At 41.1% G+C, this 20,438-nt stretch overlaps 1 protein-coding gene across 5 annotated transcripts; it reads left to right on the top strand.

Annotated features, from left to right (window-relative positions):
• Positions 1 to 294: 294 nt before the first annotated feature.
• CSF2RB (colony stimulating factor 2 receptor beta common subunit) lies at positions 295 to 16,070 on the top strand. 5 transcript variants are annotated; one of them, XM_027680320.1, is made up of 15 exons: positions 297 to 531; positions 1,506 to 1,639; positions 3,068 to 3,197; positions 5,190 to 5,374; positions 5,702 to 5,850; positions 6,912 to 7,083; positions 7,168 to 7,300; positions 7,402 to 7,562; positions 8,453 to 8,598; positions 8,700 to 8,874; positions 9,876 to 9,966; positions 10,250 to 10,319; positions 11,458 to 11,561; positions 11,839 to 15,587; positions 15,907 to 16,070. In XM_027680320.1, exons 2-14 carry the CDS (start codon positions 1,570 to 1,572, stop codon positions 13,034 to 13,036), a joined length of 2,784 nt encoding a protein of 927 aa, XP_027536121.1. In that variant the 5' UTR covers positions 297 to 531; positions 1,506 to 1,569; the 3' UTR covers positions 13,037 to 15,587; positions 15,907 to 16,070. The 5 variants fall into 5 exon arrangements, with proteins under 5 accessions (XP_027536117.1, XP_027536119.1, XP_027536118.1 ...); XM_027680316.1 differs by having other exon boundaries at positions 295 to 531; positions 6,912 to 7,300; XM_027680318.1 differs by having other exon boundaries at positions 295 to 649; positions 6,912 to 7,300.
• The last annotated feature ends 4,368 nt before the right edge of the window (positions 16,071 to 20,438 follow it).

Raw genomic sequence — 20,438 nt, 5'->3', positions numbered from 1 at the left:
TGTTTCTTCTATGTACTCTAGCACTTATTAATTGTTGTTGAAATAGGTAAAACTTACTTTCAGAAATATTGCTCAAATTAAAGGGTTACGGAAATAAAGGTAGTTCACTAGTCCCCCATATAGATGTCCAGTGTGATCCCTGCCATGAAGATTGTCTAGTCTAGATTAAAGCAAGAAACAGCACTGGAGTGAAAACCAGGAATTCTTTCTTTGTCTTTCTTCTGCTGCGGTCAATCCTTTCTTTTTCTTAAAATGCGTTAGTCCCATGATGTGATAATTGCTAACACGCAGATTGACAAACTTCCTTTCCCTCCCTTCCCTTAGTGCCATTTAAGTGCATGCTTTGGGGGCTAAAATAGGAACTACAGACTTCCTATTTCACAAGAAATTGCATAGACTTCCCTTGAAGGGGTGGGGTCTGCTTCTCTGAAAGTGGCATTTCTGATGCACAGAAGATGCAGCATTTATTTTGAAGACTTACTTGCCAAGAAAAGCCTGTGCTTGGTTGATACCTTCTGTCTCCAGTTCTAGGCAAGTGTGGGTTTGCTGGTTTCTGCATCAGAGGATTCTGGTGCTGTGGGGGCAGGTTGGACAGGGAGATTCACCCATCAGGTTAGATAATCTGCCTCACAGACATCTCCGGGTCCAGGTAAGGGAATGGCTTCCTTTCTGGGGGGAAAAAATGGCAGAGTCTGCCCTCATACAAAGGCTTGTGAGTGACTAAGGGATTCCTTAGCTGTAATGACTATTCAATATCATTGGCTCAGTCAGCTGTTTCTGGCATAAGGAATTGATGTTCAAGAGTCTGAAAGTCAATAGGAATTTAAAAGGAGTTTTTCCATGCTCCCCTAAAGCAGAAAAAAGTCTCAGATCTGTAATGTACTTAAGTAGGTGAGTGTATTATGCTTTTGAGAGAGCAATGAGAAATGGCCAAAAGAACTTGAATTCCAGTATGAACGGTGTGGTCTGTGGTCTTGGAACTGCTCAATCTACTCTCACTCTCTACAATCACCAGAGAAAAATAGTTTCTTTGGTATTATGTCTACAATTTGCAACTTGTTTGGGGAGCAGCTAGAAAAGTAGCATGTTGATGAAAAATCTGAAAGTGAATGAATATGGAAATTCAACCACTATAGCTCCCAGGAATTATGTGTTTGGAGATCATATTTTTGAGGAAAGGTAAAAAACAGAACACTGTTGTGGTTCATTAGGAAGGCTTTGAGTATAAAGAGGAGAAGGATAAATAAATTTGAAGGCTGAGTTCTCTTCACAGATTAGGAATGTTTCTTGTTGCTACTCAGCTGACAGAATTCCTTCATTTCCTCGGAAATGTGCATTTGCTTCATTCTTTGCTTGTATTGCAAGCTCACACAACAAGAAGACATGAGTTTTGTCCTACAATAAGTGCTTGGTAGAAGTTCTTTCTGAATGCTACTCCAACACAAATATAAAAGAAGTTCCCTCATTCAGTTTTACTTCTCTTTATGTGAAACGAAAAGAAGCAGCTCTACAGTAAGCAGAAGACTATGATCTTCTGAACTAGGATCAAGCCTGCGGGCAAAGGACAGTATGAACATGAAAGAGATTTTCATCCTGCTGCTGCACCTGTATTTGGTCTCCAGTGTTCAAGCCATTCGAGGTGAGATTCAAATTCATATTCTCTTTTATCCCTCCTTCCTTCATTGCCTTTCTTTTTGTATCTGTTTGCTTCTTTCAACTAATGCTCTTCCTCATTTTCTGCTTGCTTTTCTTCTTCCTTCTATACTGTCTTCTATACTACAGGAGAACAGACATCTTGATTAAAACCAGTGTGTAGCAGGTGCATGTGCAGACAAATCAGTTGTATGTTGGTGGTAAGGACAGGCGAAATACTGGATAAATGGATGAGATAAATAAGCTGCCTGGATAATGAGTGAATGGAAAGGAGGACTAGACCCTGATAATTAGTGAAAACAGGAAAATGAAGGGCTGCATAATTCCAATGGAACTGTACAGGAGTGTAGTCATGTGGACAGACACAAGACAGGGTGGGGGGCTACCAAGAGCAACATCCAGATGACCTGATTTTCTTCCTGTGGAATTGCTGACAGATAAAGAGACCATCTGCCATATCCATTGCTTGTGTTTCTGAATTTAATATCTTCCCTTTCTCATGCAATGAGAGCTACTCTTTACCCCTAAAAAGCCCCTTAAACAAGCTGATAGTAGCTCTCATCATGAAAAACTACTAGAGGGAGCACACTCATGTATGCACACTGATATCTTTGTCATCTGAAGCTGCAATATCCCAATAGCACAGCACAGATATTACCTCCAGAGAAAATAAAGCAGGATAAGAAAGCAACTTGCCTCCTAGTGCATGTGCTAGAGGCAAGTCTGTATTTTCCAACTTAACAACTGTGAACTTAAAAAAAAAATTATCCCTCACGAGAGGTCTAGCTGTTTCTGGATCATAAATCTAGTTCCAGTAAATTAGTTTGGGCATTATTCTGAGTCATAACAAGACTATTCCCAGAGCATCTCACTTTTAAATATACCTTTCTAACATCATAATGTTTACTAGGAAGTTAGTGGCAAAGAAGTCTATACACCAACACACAAAGATGAAGTGATTGCTATGTGCCTGCTGTCCATGGTGTCTACTAATCCTTGGAAATAATCAGTGTTGGGAAAGTGATACCTTGGCTGGAATTATATTCCTTGCAGGCACAAAGATCTCACTTGGTTTGGACACTTGCGTATTGTAGATATGTGCAGAATGGCCACAACTCTGTACATATTTTCACCGAGTTGTGCCCAATCCCTGGAGGTGTTCAGGGCCAAGTTCAGGGCTCTGAGCAACCTGGCCTAGTGGAAGGTGTCCCTGTCCATGGCAGGGGTGTTGCAACTTGATGATCTTTAATGTCCCTTCCAACCCAAACCATTCTACAATTCTATAATTTTCTGGTGGCAAGAGGAGAGTACTGTTATCAGTGCCTTACCTGTTTTGTACTCCTACTATCTCTCACTATTTACATTTGTAGTCACTGCATCCTTTTTTTTTTTTTTGCCTGAATTCCTTTCTCAGAGAGCATCCCTATGAAAAGCTTGAGCTGCTTGAATGACTACAACTCACAGGTCACCTGCACGTGGATGGAGCATTCAGATGCTCATGACCTTGTTGGTATGATTCTTTACCACAGGGATGATGTTCTAATGTAAGTACCTATAATGTGCTGAGCTGGATAAAAGACCAAAGGGAAACTGGCCATAACTTGGAATCCTAGGGACCAGCAGGCAGATTTTAAGAAAACATGCCCACCTCTTTCTGTCATCGGGTTAAAACAAAAGTTGTACCTGCTTCTGAGGCCTCATTTAGGAAGGGAATAATGAATAGGCCATGCTAGTGGAGTTATTTTTGTCACCTTTACAATTATTTTCCATAATTTTGTTGTGAGATAATAGATTAAAAATCAGATGGGGCATATAGGATGATAATAATGGACGGCAGAAGATGGTGTCAGAACAAATGTAAGCATCAAGGACAGTTTTTGTAAACCCAAAAGGGAGGAGGCATTCCCCGTGTCATTTTGTCAGTTTAGAAGCATCACTGAGAGTGTGGTTTTGATCACTTCTGAGCAACGTGTATAGACTCTGTGTTTGTGAGATAGAGAAGACTGGTAAGTTCATCTGTGCTATCGGTTTTCCTCCCAGAGATACTGGTGTGTTTATGACAGTATCTCTCTGTTACATCTGTTTCCTTTTGAAAAGGGAACCGAATCATCAGACTGGATCGATTGTGAGGATAAGAAAGGACAGAAGGGAGGAATAGTTAGGGGAGAGAGGAAGGCAAAGATGGATGGCTGAGAAGAAAATGATTTAGAGTATGGGGATACAGGAAGGAAAGTAAAAAGAAAGAACTCTTAATTTTATTGCAAACAATAGAGAACTAATAGACCTAAAAGCAGCTGAAATCAGTGGAAGAACTTTGGAACAGGACCTTGAAGTTAATGCTTCTGGGAAAAGATGATATAAAGTTACTTGGACTTTTGGAGGATTCTCTGCAACATTGTTACTTGATGGAGTGCGTGGATCATGAAACATGACTGAACTCATCAGATCAGTGGGTATTAAACATGGACAGTCACACAGCTGAAATCAAAACGGCCAACAATTAAACACCATCGGCTCATAGATGAAGAACAGTTGACTAAATCCCAAACTGTAGGGTAATGGTGAGTAGACAGAAATATCTTTAGGACTTCACAACCCTTGGGCTGACTCTTTTGTTTAAGGTTATGCACTTGTATGGTCAGTCCCATCCATATTACAGCAATTTCCCAGGTTTCCTTGCTAATACTCAACTTTTAAAACTAGCAATAGTGCTGAATAATGCTTGCTGACATATAGTTGGCTAGAAGACTCCATCTTATCCTGGAAGACAGCATTTGGCCTTAAATATTCACAAGTTAATATTTCTCATCTGAACTGGAACAATATAATATACTGGGCATGAAGCCACAAGCACAAAAAAAATTCCAGAGAGTATGAAAAAAAGCAACACATCTCTCCAGCAGCTAAGGCTACTGCAAACACACAAAGATTACCCTCTCCTGCCTAGTTTAAAATACTGTTTCTAATTTTCATGATGTTCCTTGGCCTGGAGAAAGGCTATCTGAAAGAATGATTAACATTTTGGATGAACTCTTTAATGAATGCTTAAGGTCCCTTGTCAGAACAGAACTACAAAGGATACAGAAGTACATTTTGGTTGGACAATCTTTTTTTAAGTGTCTTTTTGGGGCTGCAAAATGAATGTCTTCAATAAGCTAAGGATCATCAGAACTTTACTGCCTTTCACTTTGAGTAAAAGGTGCATTTATATGACATTAATTTTCATCATACTATTTCTCACCTAAAATATGAGATTACATAGAGCTAGGCTAAAAAGTAACAATAACAGACTGGTACTAAATATAGCATTCTGCTGTACAACTTTGAAATGGGGAGACATTTGACAAAAATCGTGGTGTTAAAAATATTTGTCATATCAACTGATGCAAAACAGGGCTAATAGATACGGTAAGAAGAGGATATAAGTGCCTTAGTAAATTATAACAACAGAATGGGATGAAATTGGTTTTGGGTATTTAATTTTGTGTTAACTGTAGGTCTCCAGATCAGATCTTTATAGATGACTTTATACACAGGGAGAACAAGGAGATGTATTGCAAACGCCAGACAGAAAATGAGTTACATGAGACTCCTGATGTGTACGTGCGCTGGGTCTGTCGCAACTCTACAGACTATTTTGGAATGGGGGTAGAAGATATTTATGGCTTCAGACCTAATAAGATGCTTCAAGCAGAACTAAATGTTGATCTTTTCCAAAATGGTAAGACTTAAATACCAAATTCGCATTTTCCAATGAATTTTAAGGATCTTTGGGACTGTATTTGCCATTCAGCCAGGAACTGAATTCCACTTCCATTGTGAAAACTGCCAAAGAGTTCCACATTGAAAGGGTGGGTCAGGGAGAGGAAAGGGTAAGTTTTTGGGAGCAGTTGGACCTGGTATCATCTCAGGAGTTAGTCAAGCAGAAGATACTTGGTGTGGCAGGGATAAGATACTCTGGAAATGGGGAAACTTACCTAGATGTTTTCTTCCCCTCTTTATGTTCTTCCCTCACTGTCTACTCATGAGTTGTACCATCACCTTCCAGTTCAGCCCCTCCCACCTCAGAACCTCTCAGTCAGCTTGATGACATCAGGAGACTTCTTGCTGACCTGGAAAACAGCTGATGAAAGCCAAATGCTGGGCAATGCACTGGAGTATGAAGTCACTTACAAGCGGGAATGGGAGTCCTGGGAGGTAAGAGTGGAGGAGCCGAGCTGTCCTGGCTTGGGCTGCACCATTTTGGGCAATTGAAAGTCTGTGGTAAAAGTTGTGTGAATTAATGGCCTTTCCATTCTCAGGTACCAAGAAGATGCAACAAATGTTTTTTGAGTCAGGGAGAAGGGACTCTCTTTCTGTTTGCAAGTGACTTGCCCAGTGAAATACCATTTGTCCTGAACTGAAAACAAAGCTCTCTTCTCCATTGAAAAAAAAAAAAGGGATGCTGTGCTTGGGTTTTGAGGTGGAATTGATTTTGCCCTGAATCCCTCCCAAATTGAATTAAATCATATTCCAACAGGAGGCTGTGGGTTCATGAGGGGAAAATGACAAAATACATTTGAAGTTGCCCCCCCATGGAGAAAGATATGTTTTGGAGTTTTTTCGTGGAGTTTTTTGTTGTTTGGTCTTTTTGTTTGGTTTGGTTTAGTTTGTTTGTTTGGTTGTGTTGTTGGGGAGTTTGTTTTTTTTTTTTATTTTTTTTTGTTGTTTTGTTTTGGTTTTGTGGGTTTTTGTTTGTTTGTTTGTTTGTTTTTGGTTTTGTTTTTGTTTTGTTTTGTTTAGTTTTTAGTTTTTAGGAGTCCATATCCTTTGCTCTATTGTTTCTCTGGATCTTCATATGTTTCTCTTCTGTATCTGTCAGCTTAATCTTTAGTTTTTAAGGGAAGTATCCTGTCCAGATTCCCACATAATTCTGCACTGAGCAGAGTTATGAACATGTGTAGCTGGAGCTGAAGACAGTCAGGACTTTGCAAGCTGCAGGAGCTGGCCTACTTGTTGGGAGAGATTGTGCCTGAGAGTGCCTGTGCCTCAGTCTTCCTGTGCCATGCTGGCAGCATACGTGCCGAAGCCCCTCTAGTATGGGAGTAAGGACCACTGCATGGCAGCATGGACATGGACCACTGTATGTGTGGGACTGTTGAAAGATGCCAGCTGGCAGTCACCTCCTCTCACTCTTTCCCCCCTCCACCTCTCTTCTCCATTCCCCAACTCCCTGATTTCCTCCCTCCCTTCCATTCCCTTTTATCCCCCAACAACAGGGAGCTGCCTCGCTCTTGCTCTCCAACACCACCCACTGCAATCTCAGCCGTGAGGACCTTGTCCCAGGGAGCAGCTACATTGCCCGTGTGCGAGCCAGACCGGGGCAGGCCAGTGGCTTCTCTGGGCAGTATAGTGAGTGGAGCATGGAGGCATCGTGGAAGACCCCTGAAGGTAGTATAGGATGGAGAGGGGCTGTGCAGGGTTGGAAGCTCTGGCTGAGAAGCCAGACCTTTCCTGTCACTTGTTTCTCTGAAGGCGGCCTTCAGCCCAGGAACCTTCGCTGCCTCTTCAATGGTGGAGATCGTCTGACCTGCAGCTGGGAAGTGAAGAAAGCGATCACCACCTCTGTCGTCTTTGGCTTGTTCTTCAGGGCCACTCCATCATCAGAGTACGTGCTCTGCCCATGGCAGCATGTCTGTGCCTCTCCTGTGGGGTTTCAGCTCTGCCCCACTCCCCTGATCTCAGTTCAGCCTCTTTTTCTCCCCTCAGAGAAGAGGAATGCTCTCCTGTGCATGAGAAGACTTTGCCCCACGTCCCGTATGTGGTGCAGAGCTGTGAAATCCTTGTTAGCAATTCCAGCAGCCAGAGCCAGTACAACGTGTCTGTCCGGGCCAAGACGGAGGAGAAACTGATTGAAACCTACAAGAACAGTTAGTTACTGTGTTGTTTCTTCCTTCTTCTCTTTCTTTCTTTCTTGGAGAAATGCCTGTCTGAGCAAGTGGGGCTGAAGACAGTGGCAAGGAAGAAAAGGGAGTAGGGAGAAGAAGAATCGACTGCTGAAGAAAGGAACTGTGTCAGGTCAGAGCTCTGGGATGTAAGTGTGGAGTTCCTCAGTGGCACTTGTTGCTCTGAGGAAGGTGATGGTGACAGAAACTGCTGTGCAGAAATTCAGGTTGTAACCCAGAGCTTCTCAACGACTGATTTTCACCCTGCTGACTTCTCTGTGATTGACCCTCAAGAGTGTCTCAGGTGGCAGGGAGCTGTGGTGAGAGGTGTTTGTGGGGAGTGTGTCACTATGTGATTTCTCAAGAAGCCAGTGGAGCTATTGTGGGTTTGTGCCATGGTCCCTGGAATACTCTATGAGGTAGGAATCCTCTGCCCAGTGAGGAGCACCAGGTGGATCATTTCTGCCTACATGTATCTGGAGGTATTTGAGCTATTTTTTGCAGACTAAAGATGGGAGAGCTCCTCGCAGAGGGTGAAAATATCAGGAGGTAGCTCCAAGAGAGATGAAAATCTCTGGAAATGTAGGGGACCAATAACGATGTTTCACCTATTGCTTGGCTGCTTCCCTGTACCCAGGGAGTGCTGTCAACATTCATGGGTATGGATTTTCTGTTATTTAGTGGTCTACTGGTTTATTGTATTTGAGTAGAAAATGAAGATGCAGAGAATTAAGAGATGTTAAAAAGCTGAGACTTCTTACATTGCACAAAACAACCATGTTTTCAGTCTCTGGAAGTGATTTGCAGTAGGGAAAGAGTGAATCACCTTTTCCAGTGGCCCAGTAGGTTGCCCTGAGACATTCCGTGTATTCCAGTTCAGGTGCTGCCACCTGCAAATGTGTCAGTAAAAGCAACAGAGAACCAAGAGTATGAACTGAGATGGATAAAACACACTATGGGATACGACTTCATAACACAGAGATACCAAGTTGAATACTGGGAAAACAACCGATATGAAAAGGTAACTCTCACAAAGTGCAGGAGTCCTGGATATTTCTTTGCTGGACAAATGGAAAGAAACTTCTTCTTACCTTGTCATTTGTGCTTATTTCCTCTTTCCAGACTCTCCAGAAGTTAAATATCAGCAATGATGAACCTCCTTTCATCTTCACTCTGCAGATGCTGGCAGCATCTACAGAATATAGGGGGAAAATGCGTGCAAGGGTGAATACGCCCGTGGATTATGAGGGGCCTTGGAGTGAATGGAGTGAGGAGTTCACCTGGAAGACTGAGAACGGTACTTTTCATGCAGGCTGATTTTGTAAGATTTTAATGGACTGTTAATGGCTGAAATGCCTCTTGAGAAAAATATATGCTCTCAGCTGAGGTTGGAGTCACTTAAGGCACTTCTCTGCCTGCATCCTTGCAGTACATCAACAGTGCTAGTGAATGAGGTGAATGACCTTTTAAGCTTCTTTCATACTTGCCTTCATAAGGTGAGTACAACTAACCATAAAGTTTTCCACATGGAAAATGAAACAGAGATCCTGCCCAAAAGATCATCCTTGTTTCCTGGTTCCAGTAGTCCATTCTGCTGTCAGTGACTGAAGAACCTGAGACTGAAAGAAGACAGAATATAAGCCATCAGTTTTTTATATTTGCACAGTGACTATAGGGTTGTGTAAAACACACAGTAGGGTATGCTGGAGATAAAACCTTTACATGTTTTTGCTGTTTCTTGACTGAGAGGCAGAATATCTGCCCACATACAGTCTTGTACCCAAAGTAATATGATCTTACATGATTTGTTCTGAGGAAACTTGTAGCAGTGATACTGTTAGGCAAATTTTGATAAGTGTACTCAGGAAGAAATTGGTGTGCTGTTGTGGCTGATAGCAGAGAAAGCTCTTAGAAAATCTCTGAGACTCCATTTCTTCAGAACTGTAGAGTCAGGCAGACCTAAGATGCCTGGAGACATGCCTGTTGTTCAGGATGGAGTGAGGTTTCTAACCATCTTCTTAATAGTATGAATTGTTTACTTTGATGTCAGTAAGAACTAAAAAATGTATCAGTAAAGGTAACAATGAACTCCTTTGGTCAGTAAGCTCTGCAGGCCATGTTTGGTCTGTCCTGCTCTGGAGGGTATTCCAACAGTTTGAAAGCCTTATGATCCTGTCTCTCGACGTATCCCCTGCGTTTTCCTGATCTTCCTGTGTGAAGAGTGACCAGAGTGAAAAACCTGTTATGGGAAATGGCCACTCGACAGGTGGATACCTATTTCTCTTTTCTCTGTTTCAGTTCTGCCACCAGTGGTTCTCCCAGTGATGCTCCCAGTTCTCATCATCACTTTGCTAATAGTTGCTTGTTGCAGCTATAAATATTTCCTCAGGTAGGCTTGCGTTGCAACTAGGACATTCAGCAGCCTGTTGGCCATGTGGGCGGCATAAAGGCTAAGGCACTTCTTGTTCCCCCTGAGATAGAGGTCTATGTGGAGATGAACCTTGGTGGGCAGCCTTGTCCGTGTCTGGGCAAGGGTGAGAGTTTGGTTGGTGCTGTGCCATTGCCTTGGTGGTGCCTCGCTGTGCAGAGCAGCACAGTGTATGGGGTGCAGTCTTTTCTGGTTGCAGTCACACTGAGAAGCACATCTTGAACACTCTGTGTTGTTGCTGCAGGAAGAAGAAAATGTGGGAGGAAAATATTCCAAACCCCAGAAAGAGTCTCCTGATCCAGAGCTACGTGGGGGTAAGAGGGAACTGTACCTTGAAGGATTCATTATTTCTCTCTCTTTTTCAGGACTTCCAGAAATCTTAAGAGCTCTTCTTGTTTCCTAGTCCACAATGAATAGTTATCTTCATTAGCTGATGAATTATTTTTAGGAAAAGTGCTAGTCCTACTCAACATTACAGTGTTCTTATATTTATACCAGCAGACTTCTTTGTACTGTGCTTGTCAGCACCACTGTGATGTAAAATCAAGCTAGAAAATTTTCAGTACTTTAAAATTTTAACTGCCTGAAATAATCTAGTGTCATTAGCAAACTTAATCAGCTAATACTGATCACTGAATATCCAGGAGAAGAGATCAGCACCTCCCTCTCCACTTTCCCTCCTCATAAAGCTATAGAGAGAGATGAGGTTGCCTGAAATCCTCCTTTTCTCCAAAATAGCCCTTTTACCAGCTTTGTTGTCCTCCTCTGGATGCATTTGAATACCTTAAAATCCTTCTTAAATTGTGGGATCAGAACTTCACACGGTACTCAAGGTGAGGCCACACTATTGCTAAATACAGTAGGATAATTGCCTCTTTGACTGGCTGATGATGCCATCTTTGAAGACCCCCAGGATGGAGTTTTCCCTCCTGGCTGTCAGGGTGCACACTGATTTGAGCCAGCACCCCCAGCCCCTTTCTGCAGGGCTGCTCTCCAGCTACTCCTCTCCTAATTTGTACTTTTACCCAGCGTTACGCTGTCCCAGGTGGAGAATCTGGCATTTGGACTAGTTAAATTTCATTCCATTGATGATTGTCCAATGCTCCAATCTATCTAGATCCCTCTACAAGGCCTCTTGCCCTTGAGAGAGTCAACAGCATCTCCCAGTTCGGGATTGTCAGCAGACTTGTTAATGGTGCCTTCAAATCCTGCACCCAGATCATTGATAAATATATTGAACTGGCCCTAGAACTGCGTTCTGAGGTACACTGCTGGTGACTGATCACCAGCCAGATGTAACCCCATTCACTAAAACTTTTGAGGCCCTGCCCTTCAGCCGGTTCTTCACACAGCACACTGTACCTTTGTCCATGAGGAATGTACAGTTCCTGTTTCTGATTCTACGGCCAGTGAGACACTGCTCCTTGGTCATGTCTGCTTTTTCATTTTCAGAAAGCACAGTTGGGAAACTGGCCAACAAGCAACCAACTGGACTTCAACAAATACAGCCTTTCAGAGAAGATGGAGCAGGCTAGTTTCCTTCAAGTTCTGGACAGGTGAGTGAACAGCACAGTGACACTGTGGATGATAGTCTCTAAGACCTCTTTGCATCATGGCAGGATACAATCAAATGTTCTATCACTAAAAAGCCTGTACAAGTTGCTTTTGAGAAGGAGATACAATTGTTTACTGCTTGGGTTAGACTGCACCTCCAAGAATACTGTTTTCTAAGCCTCTGTTTAGCTATGTGTGTTTTCAAATAAGCTTGTTTTATGTTTAATGTTTACCACAATAATCTCTCTCATGAGCAACTTTTAACTTTCCCCCTTTCAGGCAGGCGAAGACTTTGGCAGAGTGCCCTGAAGGGCAGACAGAAAAGACAGGTGTTTCCCTTGTTGCACCAGACCTACAGAACTCATACCATGCTTTAAATGAGGCAGAGCATGCCCCAGTTGTCTGCTCTAGTCAGATTGCTGGTCATTCCTTTCCTGTTTCAAGGAAAAACAGTGCTGATGCAAGTATTGCTTCCCACACAGCAATCCCTTGCTTTGCTTTCAATGGTCCATACTTGTACAGTCCAGTGATATCCTCCCACCCTGATATACATCAGTCCTTGGAACTGGACCAGGTGGGACTCTGTAAGAAATCGGTTTCCCTTCAGTATGTGACTCTCCCAAGGGAAGACTGTCCTCAGGCTCCACAGAGGCAAGAAGAGCCAGAAGCAGGTCCTCCAAAGCCCTACCTACTCACAGATCAGAAGGAAATGATGCAGCACCTCAGCGATAAGGAAGAAGTCTCACCAGCCCCACCAGCCTGTGGGAAAGGCACCAAGATGGAAACAGAAGAAGAGAGCTCTCCAAAAGCCCTCAGCTGTACCACATCTCCTCAGCAGTGTCCCTTGGAGTACATCACCACAGAGACCCCATTACTGCCATCAGCCAGTGCCTCCACCCATCCTCCACTTGTCACTGCTGGGGAGTCACCTGGTGGCTCACAGGAGCCCCAGCCCCCCAGTGACCACTCTTGCCATGAGTTTTCTCCTGGGAAAACTGGTGTCATGGTCCAAGTTTCAGGTCAAGCACCAACCTCTTCTCCTGAATTGCACCTTGAGAGGTTTGGAGACTATCTTACTCTGCCTTTAGGCCTCAACAGACATTCAGAAGCCACAAAGATTCCTTTGCCTGTCTTACAGAAGGAAAATGGTCTTCCTAGAAAGCAGCCTTTGTCAGAGGGTAACTTAGTGGTGTTGAACCCTGACAGCACTGAGCCAGTTTTCCTTTGCCAGGTTGGTGACTATTGCTACCACAGCCTAAAACCCAGTGTGAAGATGGATAATGGTCAGGAAGACCACCAAGTCAAGAAACTTTCTGAGGGCAAGACAACACTTGGGAAGCCTGTATCTGATGATGACTCCATCACTGGCAAGGAAAAGGATGTATCAAAAATGCAGGCTATTCAGCTTTTCAAAATCCTGAAATCAGATGATTACTTTTCCTGGCAGCAATCTTTGAGGATCAAAGAAATCTCCTAAATGGGCAAATACTAATGAATACCGAAGAGACTGATAACTGAAAGAGGCTGCAACTGTCTGATGAAAATGAACCTTCAAACCAAGGAATAAATAAACACCAGTTTCATTTTCAAGCTTCCAGTCCAATGTGGAAAAACTTGAAGTAGCTCAGTATCATTCTCAGTGCTCTTCACATGTTTGGCATAAAATACATATATTTGCCTTTGGTGTTTTTCAAACTTTTTGACTTATCCACAATGATCAATTTATCCTCCTTATGATCCTGTGACAGATCACAATCATCTTGCAATTATACCAGATTGCCTGGCAAAATTGATGGCAGGAAATGCAGACTTAACAGAAGAAGACAAGCTTGGAAACCTTGGAAAGAAAACTTAGATTCTTAAGAGCAATTTTGTTGAACTTCTGTGTGTTTATAAAATTGATCTAAAAGCCACCAAGGAACTTTCATATCTCTGCCTTTCCACTATAGCATGAAATAGGTATTGTCTAAGGCAAAAAACTCCAAAAACCGAAAACCAAAAACAGGATAGTTATAGAAGGGTAACTGTAAAATGTGAAAAAAAAATGTTGAAGTCCAGGAAAGCTTTCTTAATGTTAATGTGCAGTATATCACAGCAAATACTAAGGATAAGAAGGTAACGTTAGTGGAATACATAAAGTAGGCTGTAGAGAACCATTTGGAAGAAGAAACATGGCTGAAAGAAAAACCAAGGACTCCTAAGGTTCAGTGAGAGAGAGGGAGTGGGGCAGGTAACAGAAAATGGCACACAAGAAATGTTGGGAAGCTGCACAAGCTTAAATCTGCTGCAACTTTTCTATTTATAAGTGTTAAAATACTATATGATTTTAAGTTCATTGACTGTTTATACATAATATTCTTAATCTTAACTGTGTAATCGATTCTTTGGGTTTTTTTTCCTGAGTAATAAGATGGGTTGAGAAAGAGAAGACATTTTTTCCCAGTTTTGTTGTAAAGAAAGTGGTGTAAGGAAAGAGCATTTGTTCAGAGCTGTGACTTTGTGACCAGTGAAAAGGTTTTGATTTCAGACTTGAAGGTAGACTTGCATTCAAAAAAAAAATTTCTTTTTTTCAAATATAAAATCTGTACTAATAAAAATATTATTTCTTCATATAAATGTTTCCTTTCATATGTTAAAATATTGTGGTTACAATAAAATTACTATTAGCTTGTTTGATTAGGCCTCAAAAAATTCTGTATGTTAGTTATGCCACTTGTGAGGTAGGACACTTTCTCCTAACTTTGCTATATTATTTGACAGAGGTAATGAGTTCTGTGTTTCTGCCAGCTGATTCCTCCTGCTGGGTTAATGGGACAGTGCTGATTCAGAAATTGCAGTGAAATGAATTGTTTTTTGAGGATTTCATTCTCAGAAATACCATTTTAAATCTGAAAGGTGTGCAAATTGAGTTTGGTGTTCTTGACAGCAAAAGATATGCAGTTATAGCCTCTGATAGAGAATATTGATGACCACTTAGAGAGATTTTCAATGTAGACCTTTTGTAATCAATGGATTTTTTTGGCCTTTCAAGAGTGGCACAATTAATTTCTTCCAGGCTGTATGATTGTGCTCTATCTAAGCATGTCCTAAAAGGAGATGTTTAAATTCATATGCAAATTTTGTATCTGGATTCACATCTTAGATATGCATCACTTTCCTGGGCCTTGAATTGCTGGGGTTTAATAATCAAGAAGAATAGTGAGTGGGAGAACTTTTATTCAACTCAGTGGCTTTTGAATGGAGCCCATTTGCATTGTTATCAGCACTCTAAGAGCTCTCTGTTCCTTCTGTCCCTCTGCACTTCACTGGGCATTTGCAGGGGCTGATTTTGGAGACAGGATTTACAGACACAAGCACATAATATCCACAGAGTGGATATTATCGTCTGAAGATCACTTCAGGAGCCTGGAACTTGCAGAGTAACATGCCATTGTCCAACTAGGGGAACTGAGCAGTGGTTTTCTTTGCAACTATAACAATCGGTTTAGGGCAGAATGAATTTCCGCTCTAGGGACTCCTTGTTCAATATCTGTTTAAGTATTATTAAACAAAATCTGTAATGAATGTTGGAAGCAGGGCTCATAATCTACAGCTCTGCTCTGCCAGAGGAATCCACTTTTTACTGGGTTACCGAATCAAAACTTCCATAAACTTCTTCTGGTGCTGATCCTATGAATCTTCCATGCTCTTCTGCATGAGATCCAGGTGCAGTGCTGGTGGTAAAAAGCATTTTACAATACTGTGATCTGGTGTGGTGATTCAAGACTTAGAAGCTGTCATGACTCCCAGGTCTTCAACTTCCTGATCATTAGCTTAAGCCCCAAAGTTACTGTGCAAAAGCAGGTTGCTGCTACCTTTCCCAGTGCTAGGCACTTATATGCAGGAGAGGAATCATCATTCTGATGATTCAGGAGCCAATTATGACATGCCCCTCTCTGTATGGCTTCTCACTAAGTAGTTCCAGCCCCACAGCCTGTATATCTGCGTGATGAGCCACCGATGTTTCTGATATAGTAAAAAAAAGAGAGGTAAGCATCTCAATACTGGAAATCACATTTTACAGCTCCCTATTTACACTGCAGTGCATATACAGTTATGAGATTATTGCAACCCTTTCCTTACTGCCCACTCAAGCATAAAAGATTCTGCCTATGTTTCAACAGCAGACATTTTTCTTTTCATTGCTCTGAAGTAATCACTTTATTATTCCCTATCATAATCTTCATCAACCAGAAACGCATTACCTGAATTTGCACGAGATTAGGGGAGGAAGTATATTGTGTTCTCAGTGGTTCTAAATAAGGTCAATGCTGAACTGCTCTGTTGTTTTGTTTCTGCTATCTCAAGGTTTTGTCTTTTATGTAAGGAAGGAAAATGGGGCTGAATGATTTGCTAGAAAAAGAAACCTGCAGTGGAAAGCCCTCCAAGACCTCAAGGAATGATAGCTGGAGAATTTCTGAGAATCACAGAATCATAGAATCCTGTACCTCTACAGGGTAACGGAAAACAAACCTAACTGATCCTGCAGTCCTTTTGGTTTCTTGTTCACAAGCACGTTTTACACACAACCTCACTCCCATAGAACTCCACTGAATGATCTCTTTCTCTTCTCCTCACTCTTTACTTGCTCCCTTCTGCTCTCACTCTGGAGATGAAATTTCTATTAAAAAAAAACACGTGTCACATTCTCTGCATGGGGAATAAGTAGCACTTGTGCCTCTTTTGGCCCTTTATACAAGCCTTTTCAAGGGCCTACCAGGATTCCATATGCTACAATCTGGATCCTAACAACTCCTCATATTACACAATAGATGTTTCACCATGACGTTCAGTGGGTGAGCCTGAGCTCCTCTGCAAACTCACTCAACATGAGCCAGCTTTAGTTCAAAACCTCTGCAGATTTGTTTTTTACTTTCCAGCTTGTTGATAGAGAAGCATATGGTCCTCCTTCTTGAAGGATAATTTTTTGTCTAGAGAAGGAGTTCCAAAGCTATCTGAAACAACTGGTAGCTTTTCCTATTCTCTTTTTCAGAATTTTCCAGCTCCTGGTTCACAGCATGCACATACACTGCAAAGTTTTGAGATGAGTACTTTTTCATCTTCTAAGCTGTTTGTCCTGCAGCATTCAGAGGTATATAAGATGCTGACACACATTTTCAAGTTTATTTCATTCACTGCAGGTTCATGACAGATTCATGGTGTTGTTTCAGCATCTAAAGACACCCTTTTCCTCCCTTCTACTTGCAGCAGAGACTGTAGTATAGGAAGATAAGACTAACACATTAGATCTAAACAATCATTCCACCTAGCCCAGTATTCTATCTCTGCCAATATTTGCAGTGGATGCTTAAAGCCCGGGTGTAGTCAACATGAAACAGTATCCAGCAAATAAGTAAATCCTCAACTGATATATTTACCTGGTATCTGGCCCAGAGCATTCCTGAATTGGAGGTTACATCTAAGGTGTTGTAGACAATATGTGCTTCATGTCTCTTGCCTGTAGAGGTTCAACTAACTCCTTTCTAAAACCACTTAATTGTTGGCTTCATAATGTCTGATAGGAAAGTATTACTAAATTTGTTTATAAATAAAACCATACAAACAAAAAAATAATGCCCACATATTCCTGAACTCATTTTGTGCCAATTGCATGGTAAGTTGCTCCTTAGCTTTTGTTCTAGAAGAATTCATAAACCATCATTCCTGATTCAACATCTCTTGTTTGAGATGCTACAATAATGTTGTCAAATAATTTCTGTCAAATAATTTCTCAGTTTTTTATTTTTCCAAGCTGAAGAATTCCACAGTAATTAGTCTCTCTTCCTATAGATCGTGTAACTCTGCTAACAACTTTGTACTTTTTCTGTTTCTGCAGAGTATTCTACAGTATTCATTCAGATATGAGATAACCAGAACTGAATTCAAGAAAACATGTTATTTAGACAGTCTGTGATAACTGGACTCTCCCATTATTATTTGTCTGCTCCAACAGGTTCTTAGGTCTTGCTGTATAGTTAGAATCATTTTTTTTCAGTCACGTGAGTGTCTATGTTTCTATGTTTCAATGTGCACTTACAGGCCAGAAAGCCAAGAGTATCCTGGGCTGCATCAGAAGCAGTGTGGCCAGAAGGTTGAGGGAGATGATTCTGCACCTCTGCTCTGCTCTCATAAGACCCCACCTGGAGTGCTGCATCCAGCTCTGGGGTCTCCAGTGCAAGGAAGATGTGGACCTGTTAGAGTGGGACCAGAGGAGGCCGTGAAGATGATTGGAGGACTGGAGAACCTCTCTTCTCATGCCAGGCTGACTTGGGGTTATTCAGCCTGGAGAAGGCTGCAGGGTCACATTATTGTGGTCTTTCAATATGTAAAAGCAGTTTATAAGAAAGACAGAGAGAGACATTTTACCAAAGTCTGTAGTGATAGGAAAATGGGCAGCAGTTTTAGACTGAAAGAGGATAGATTTAGAAGAAGAAATTTGTTTAAATGAGGCTGGCAAGACACAGAAACTGGTAGCCCAGACAGGTTGTGGATGGCTCTTCATTAGAAGCTTCAAGGCCAAGTTGGATGGGGCTCTGAGTAACCTGGTCTAATGGAAGATGTCCCGGCCCATGGCAGATAGTTTGGATCCTTCCAACCCAAAGCATTCTATGAACCCCTGGTTCTATGATTCTAATGTCAAATCCCATTTATACCTAATAACTTAGTGTTTTCTCCCTCATCATTAGGTTGGAGTAACCCAGATAAAATTTTGCCTTTTCAGTCACTCAGATCTCTCAGGTAAGAGATTTCTCATCACTCAGTCTTACAGATAATTTATAATTATGTTGAAGATCAAAATTCTCCCGGAAGAAATCACTTAAATCTTTCCTGCAATATGAAAACTAACCATTAATTTTTCCCACTTGTTTTCTCTCTTTAAATGACTTTAATTTCCATGATAACCTTCCTTTTATCTCTTTGTTTCTTAGAAATGCATTTTTTAGAGACTTCAAGCTTTTTAGGCATCTAGGTATGATGCACTAACTGGATAACCCTGTACCCATTTGCTTCTTCCAAGAAGTTCTTCCAAGAACTCTACCAGCTTTATGAGCATGACTATTCTCTTTTATAGGGAGACGTTAATTCTTCCCTGGAAGATTTTTTTTCTACTATTTTTATTGTTCATTATAGTTTGTATCACCTATCCTGTACAAAAGTCAGCCTGATTGGTCAGCAGTTGCCTGGATTCTTTTCTGAGTACTCCTCCAAAGCTTTCATTTGGTATTTTTCTCTGATGTTGAGGCCTGTTAAAGCCTTTGATTATTTACTTCAATTATTTGTTTGGCAATTAACTGTTCAATTTCCTTTACAGATTCATATGATAAGAAAGCACTTGAGTAAGAATATAGGTTATGCAAGGCTTGTAAAGAAAGTAATTATGTTTTATTAAACAGATGGATGTAGTTGGAAAAGATCATTATAAGTTATCCTTTTTCTCTATGCATCTTGCCTCATTTACTTTTTCAGAACATTAAGGCTATGATAACCATAATTTCATAGCATGGGTAGACTTATGAAAGGCCTAAGTGCACTTCTAAATTTTTATATGATTCTTTATACAGCTTCTTTGTCACTGAAAACATTTGATTCTTTAACAGCTTCTTGGGCTTATTTTATTTTTGCCAGTCTTTTCCTAAAAATATTATTGTAGAAAACTTGTGCCTTTTGCTGTTTCAGCTTGTACTAGGTCTTGTATATTTATCAAGACTAAATCAGTTTCTTTGCCTTCTCATGAGTGCTTTCACAAATAACTCCAAGAAGCAATCATTCACAGTGGCTAAAAGGTAGACTCTGTGACTAGATCTGTACTGGCAAATAAAGGAGATCAAGGTCCCTTTCTGGCTCTCAGAGGAGTCATGGAAGATTTGTGTATCCAGTCTCTTTCCCTACTATGTATTGGAAACTATCCCTTACTTGCTCTTTGGTATAGACAAAAGCCGTGTCAAAGTGTTTGCTAACAGTTGAGTGGAGTCTGTGGTCCCATTCCAGAGCTCTAACCTTTGCCTTGTCCTGGAAAATTTGTCCATTAGTGTTCTACTGAATATATTATTTTCATCAACATTCCTTAATGCCTATTAATTTCTTTTAAGATATTTGCCAATGATTCTGTCATTTAAAATGTATTTTAAAAAGCAAGTATTTGTATAGACATATTTGGGCATTTGTCTTGATTTGGTTGTATAGTTTTATACGCTCTGCTTACCCAGGTTGTTTTTGTTTCTGTTTTTCTTATCTTCTGTTCAATCCCTTTTTCTGAGTCATAGGCTTTCTGTGATTTCAGAACACACAAATAGATCAATCTGAACAATTTACTTTCCACATCTGGCGTAATTTCCTTGGTTTTCATTTTAGAATTGCCTCATAGTGTCTTTAATCTTAAATGTCAGCAGCACTGATTCTGTTTTGATTGGGTGGAACCCATCATATATACACTTAATCTGCTTCAAAATTTTACCAGATACGAATAAATATAATCCCTCTTTCCCTACATGGTTTAATCAATCATGCACTGAGACTCTGTTATCTGACAGAGCGTGTAAAAGCAGGACCATTGAAGAATGCTACTATGTAGGACTGCTTTTTCAGCCTCCCAGTTGAAACTTTGCTTTCAGGACTTCTTGCCTGCTGTTGCTTTGTTGGTAGTGTGGGTATGAGCCACCACCATTGGGTCTTTCTTGGCACATACTGAGGGAATGCCTAGATTCCTTGTGCTATATCGTCTTTTCAACTGCACGTGTCTGTTCAAGTAAAATGTTTGTCCATGTTTGTATTGGTCATGAGAAATGAAGGAGATATTTTCCATTTTTCTGCTCCTGAAGGGAGCCCGTCCTACCGAAGAC

Source organism: Neopelma chrysocephalum, unplaced genomic scaffold, assembly GCF_003984885.1.
Source record: "Neopelma chrysocephalum unplaced genomic scaffold, ASM398488v2 Primary Assembly neopelma1_59, whole genome shotgun sequence".
Classification (NCBI taxonomy): Eukaryota; Metazoa; Chordata; class Aves; order Passeriformes; family Pipridae; genus Neopelma; species Neopelma chrysocephalum.
This window is presented reverse-complemented; position numbering and strand designations above follow the sequence as displayed.

Bases quoted from the DNA above. Each gene is read 5' to 3' on its own strand.
- CSF2RB (XM_027680316.1), top strand. From the start codon at position 1,570: ATGAACATGAAAGAGATTTTCATCCTGCTGCTGCACCTGTATTTGGTC. The intron at 1,640-3,067 runs GTGAGATTCAAA...TTCCTTTCTCAG, and splicing joins CAGTGTTCAAGCCATTCGAG to AGAGCATCCCTATGAAAAGC. The intron at 5,375-5,701 runs GTAAGACTTAAA...ATCACCTTCCAG, and splicing joins TGTTGATCTTTTCCAAAATG to TTCAGCCCCTCCCACCTCAG.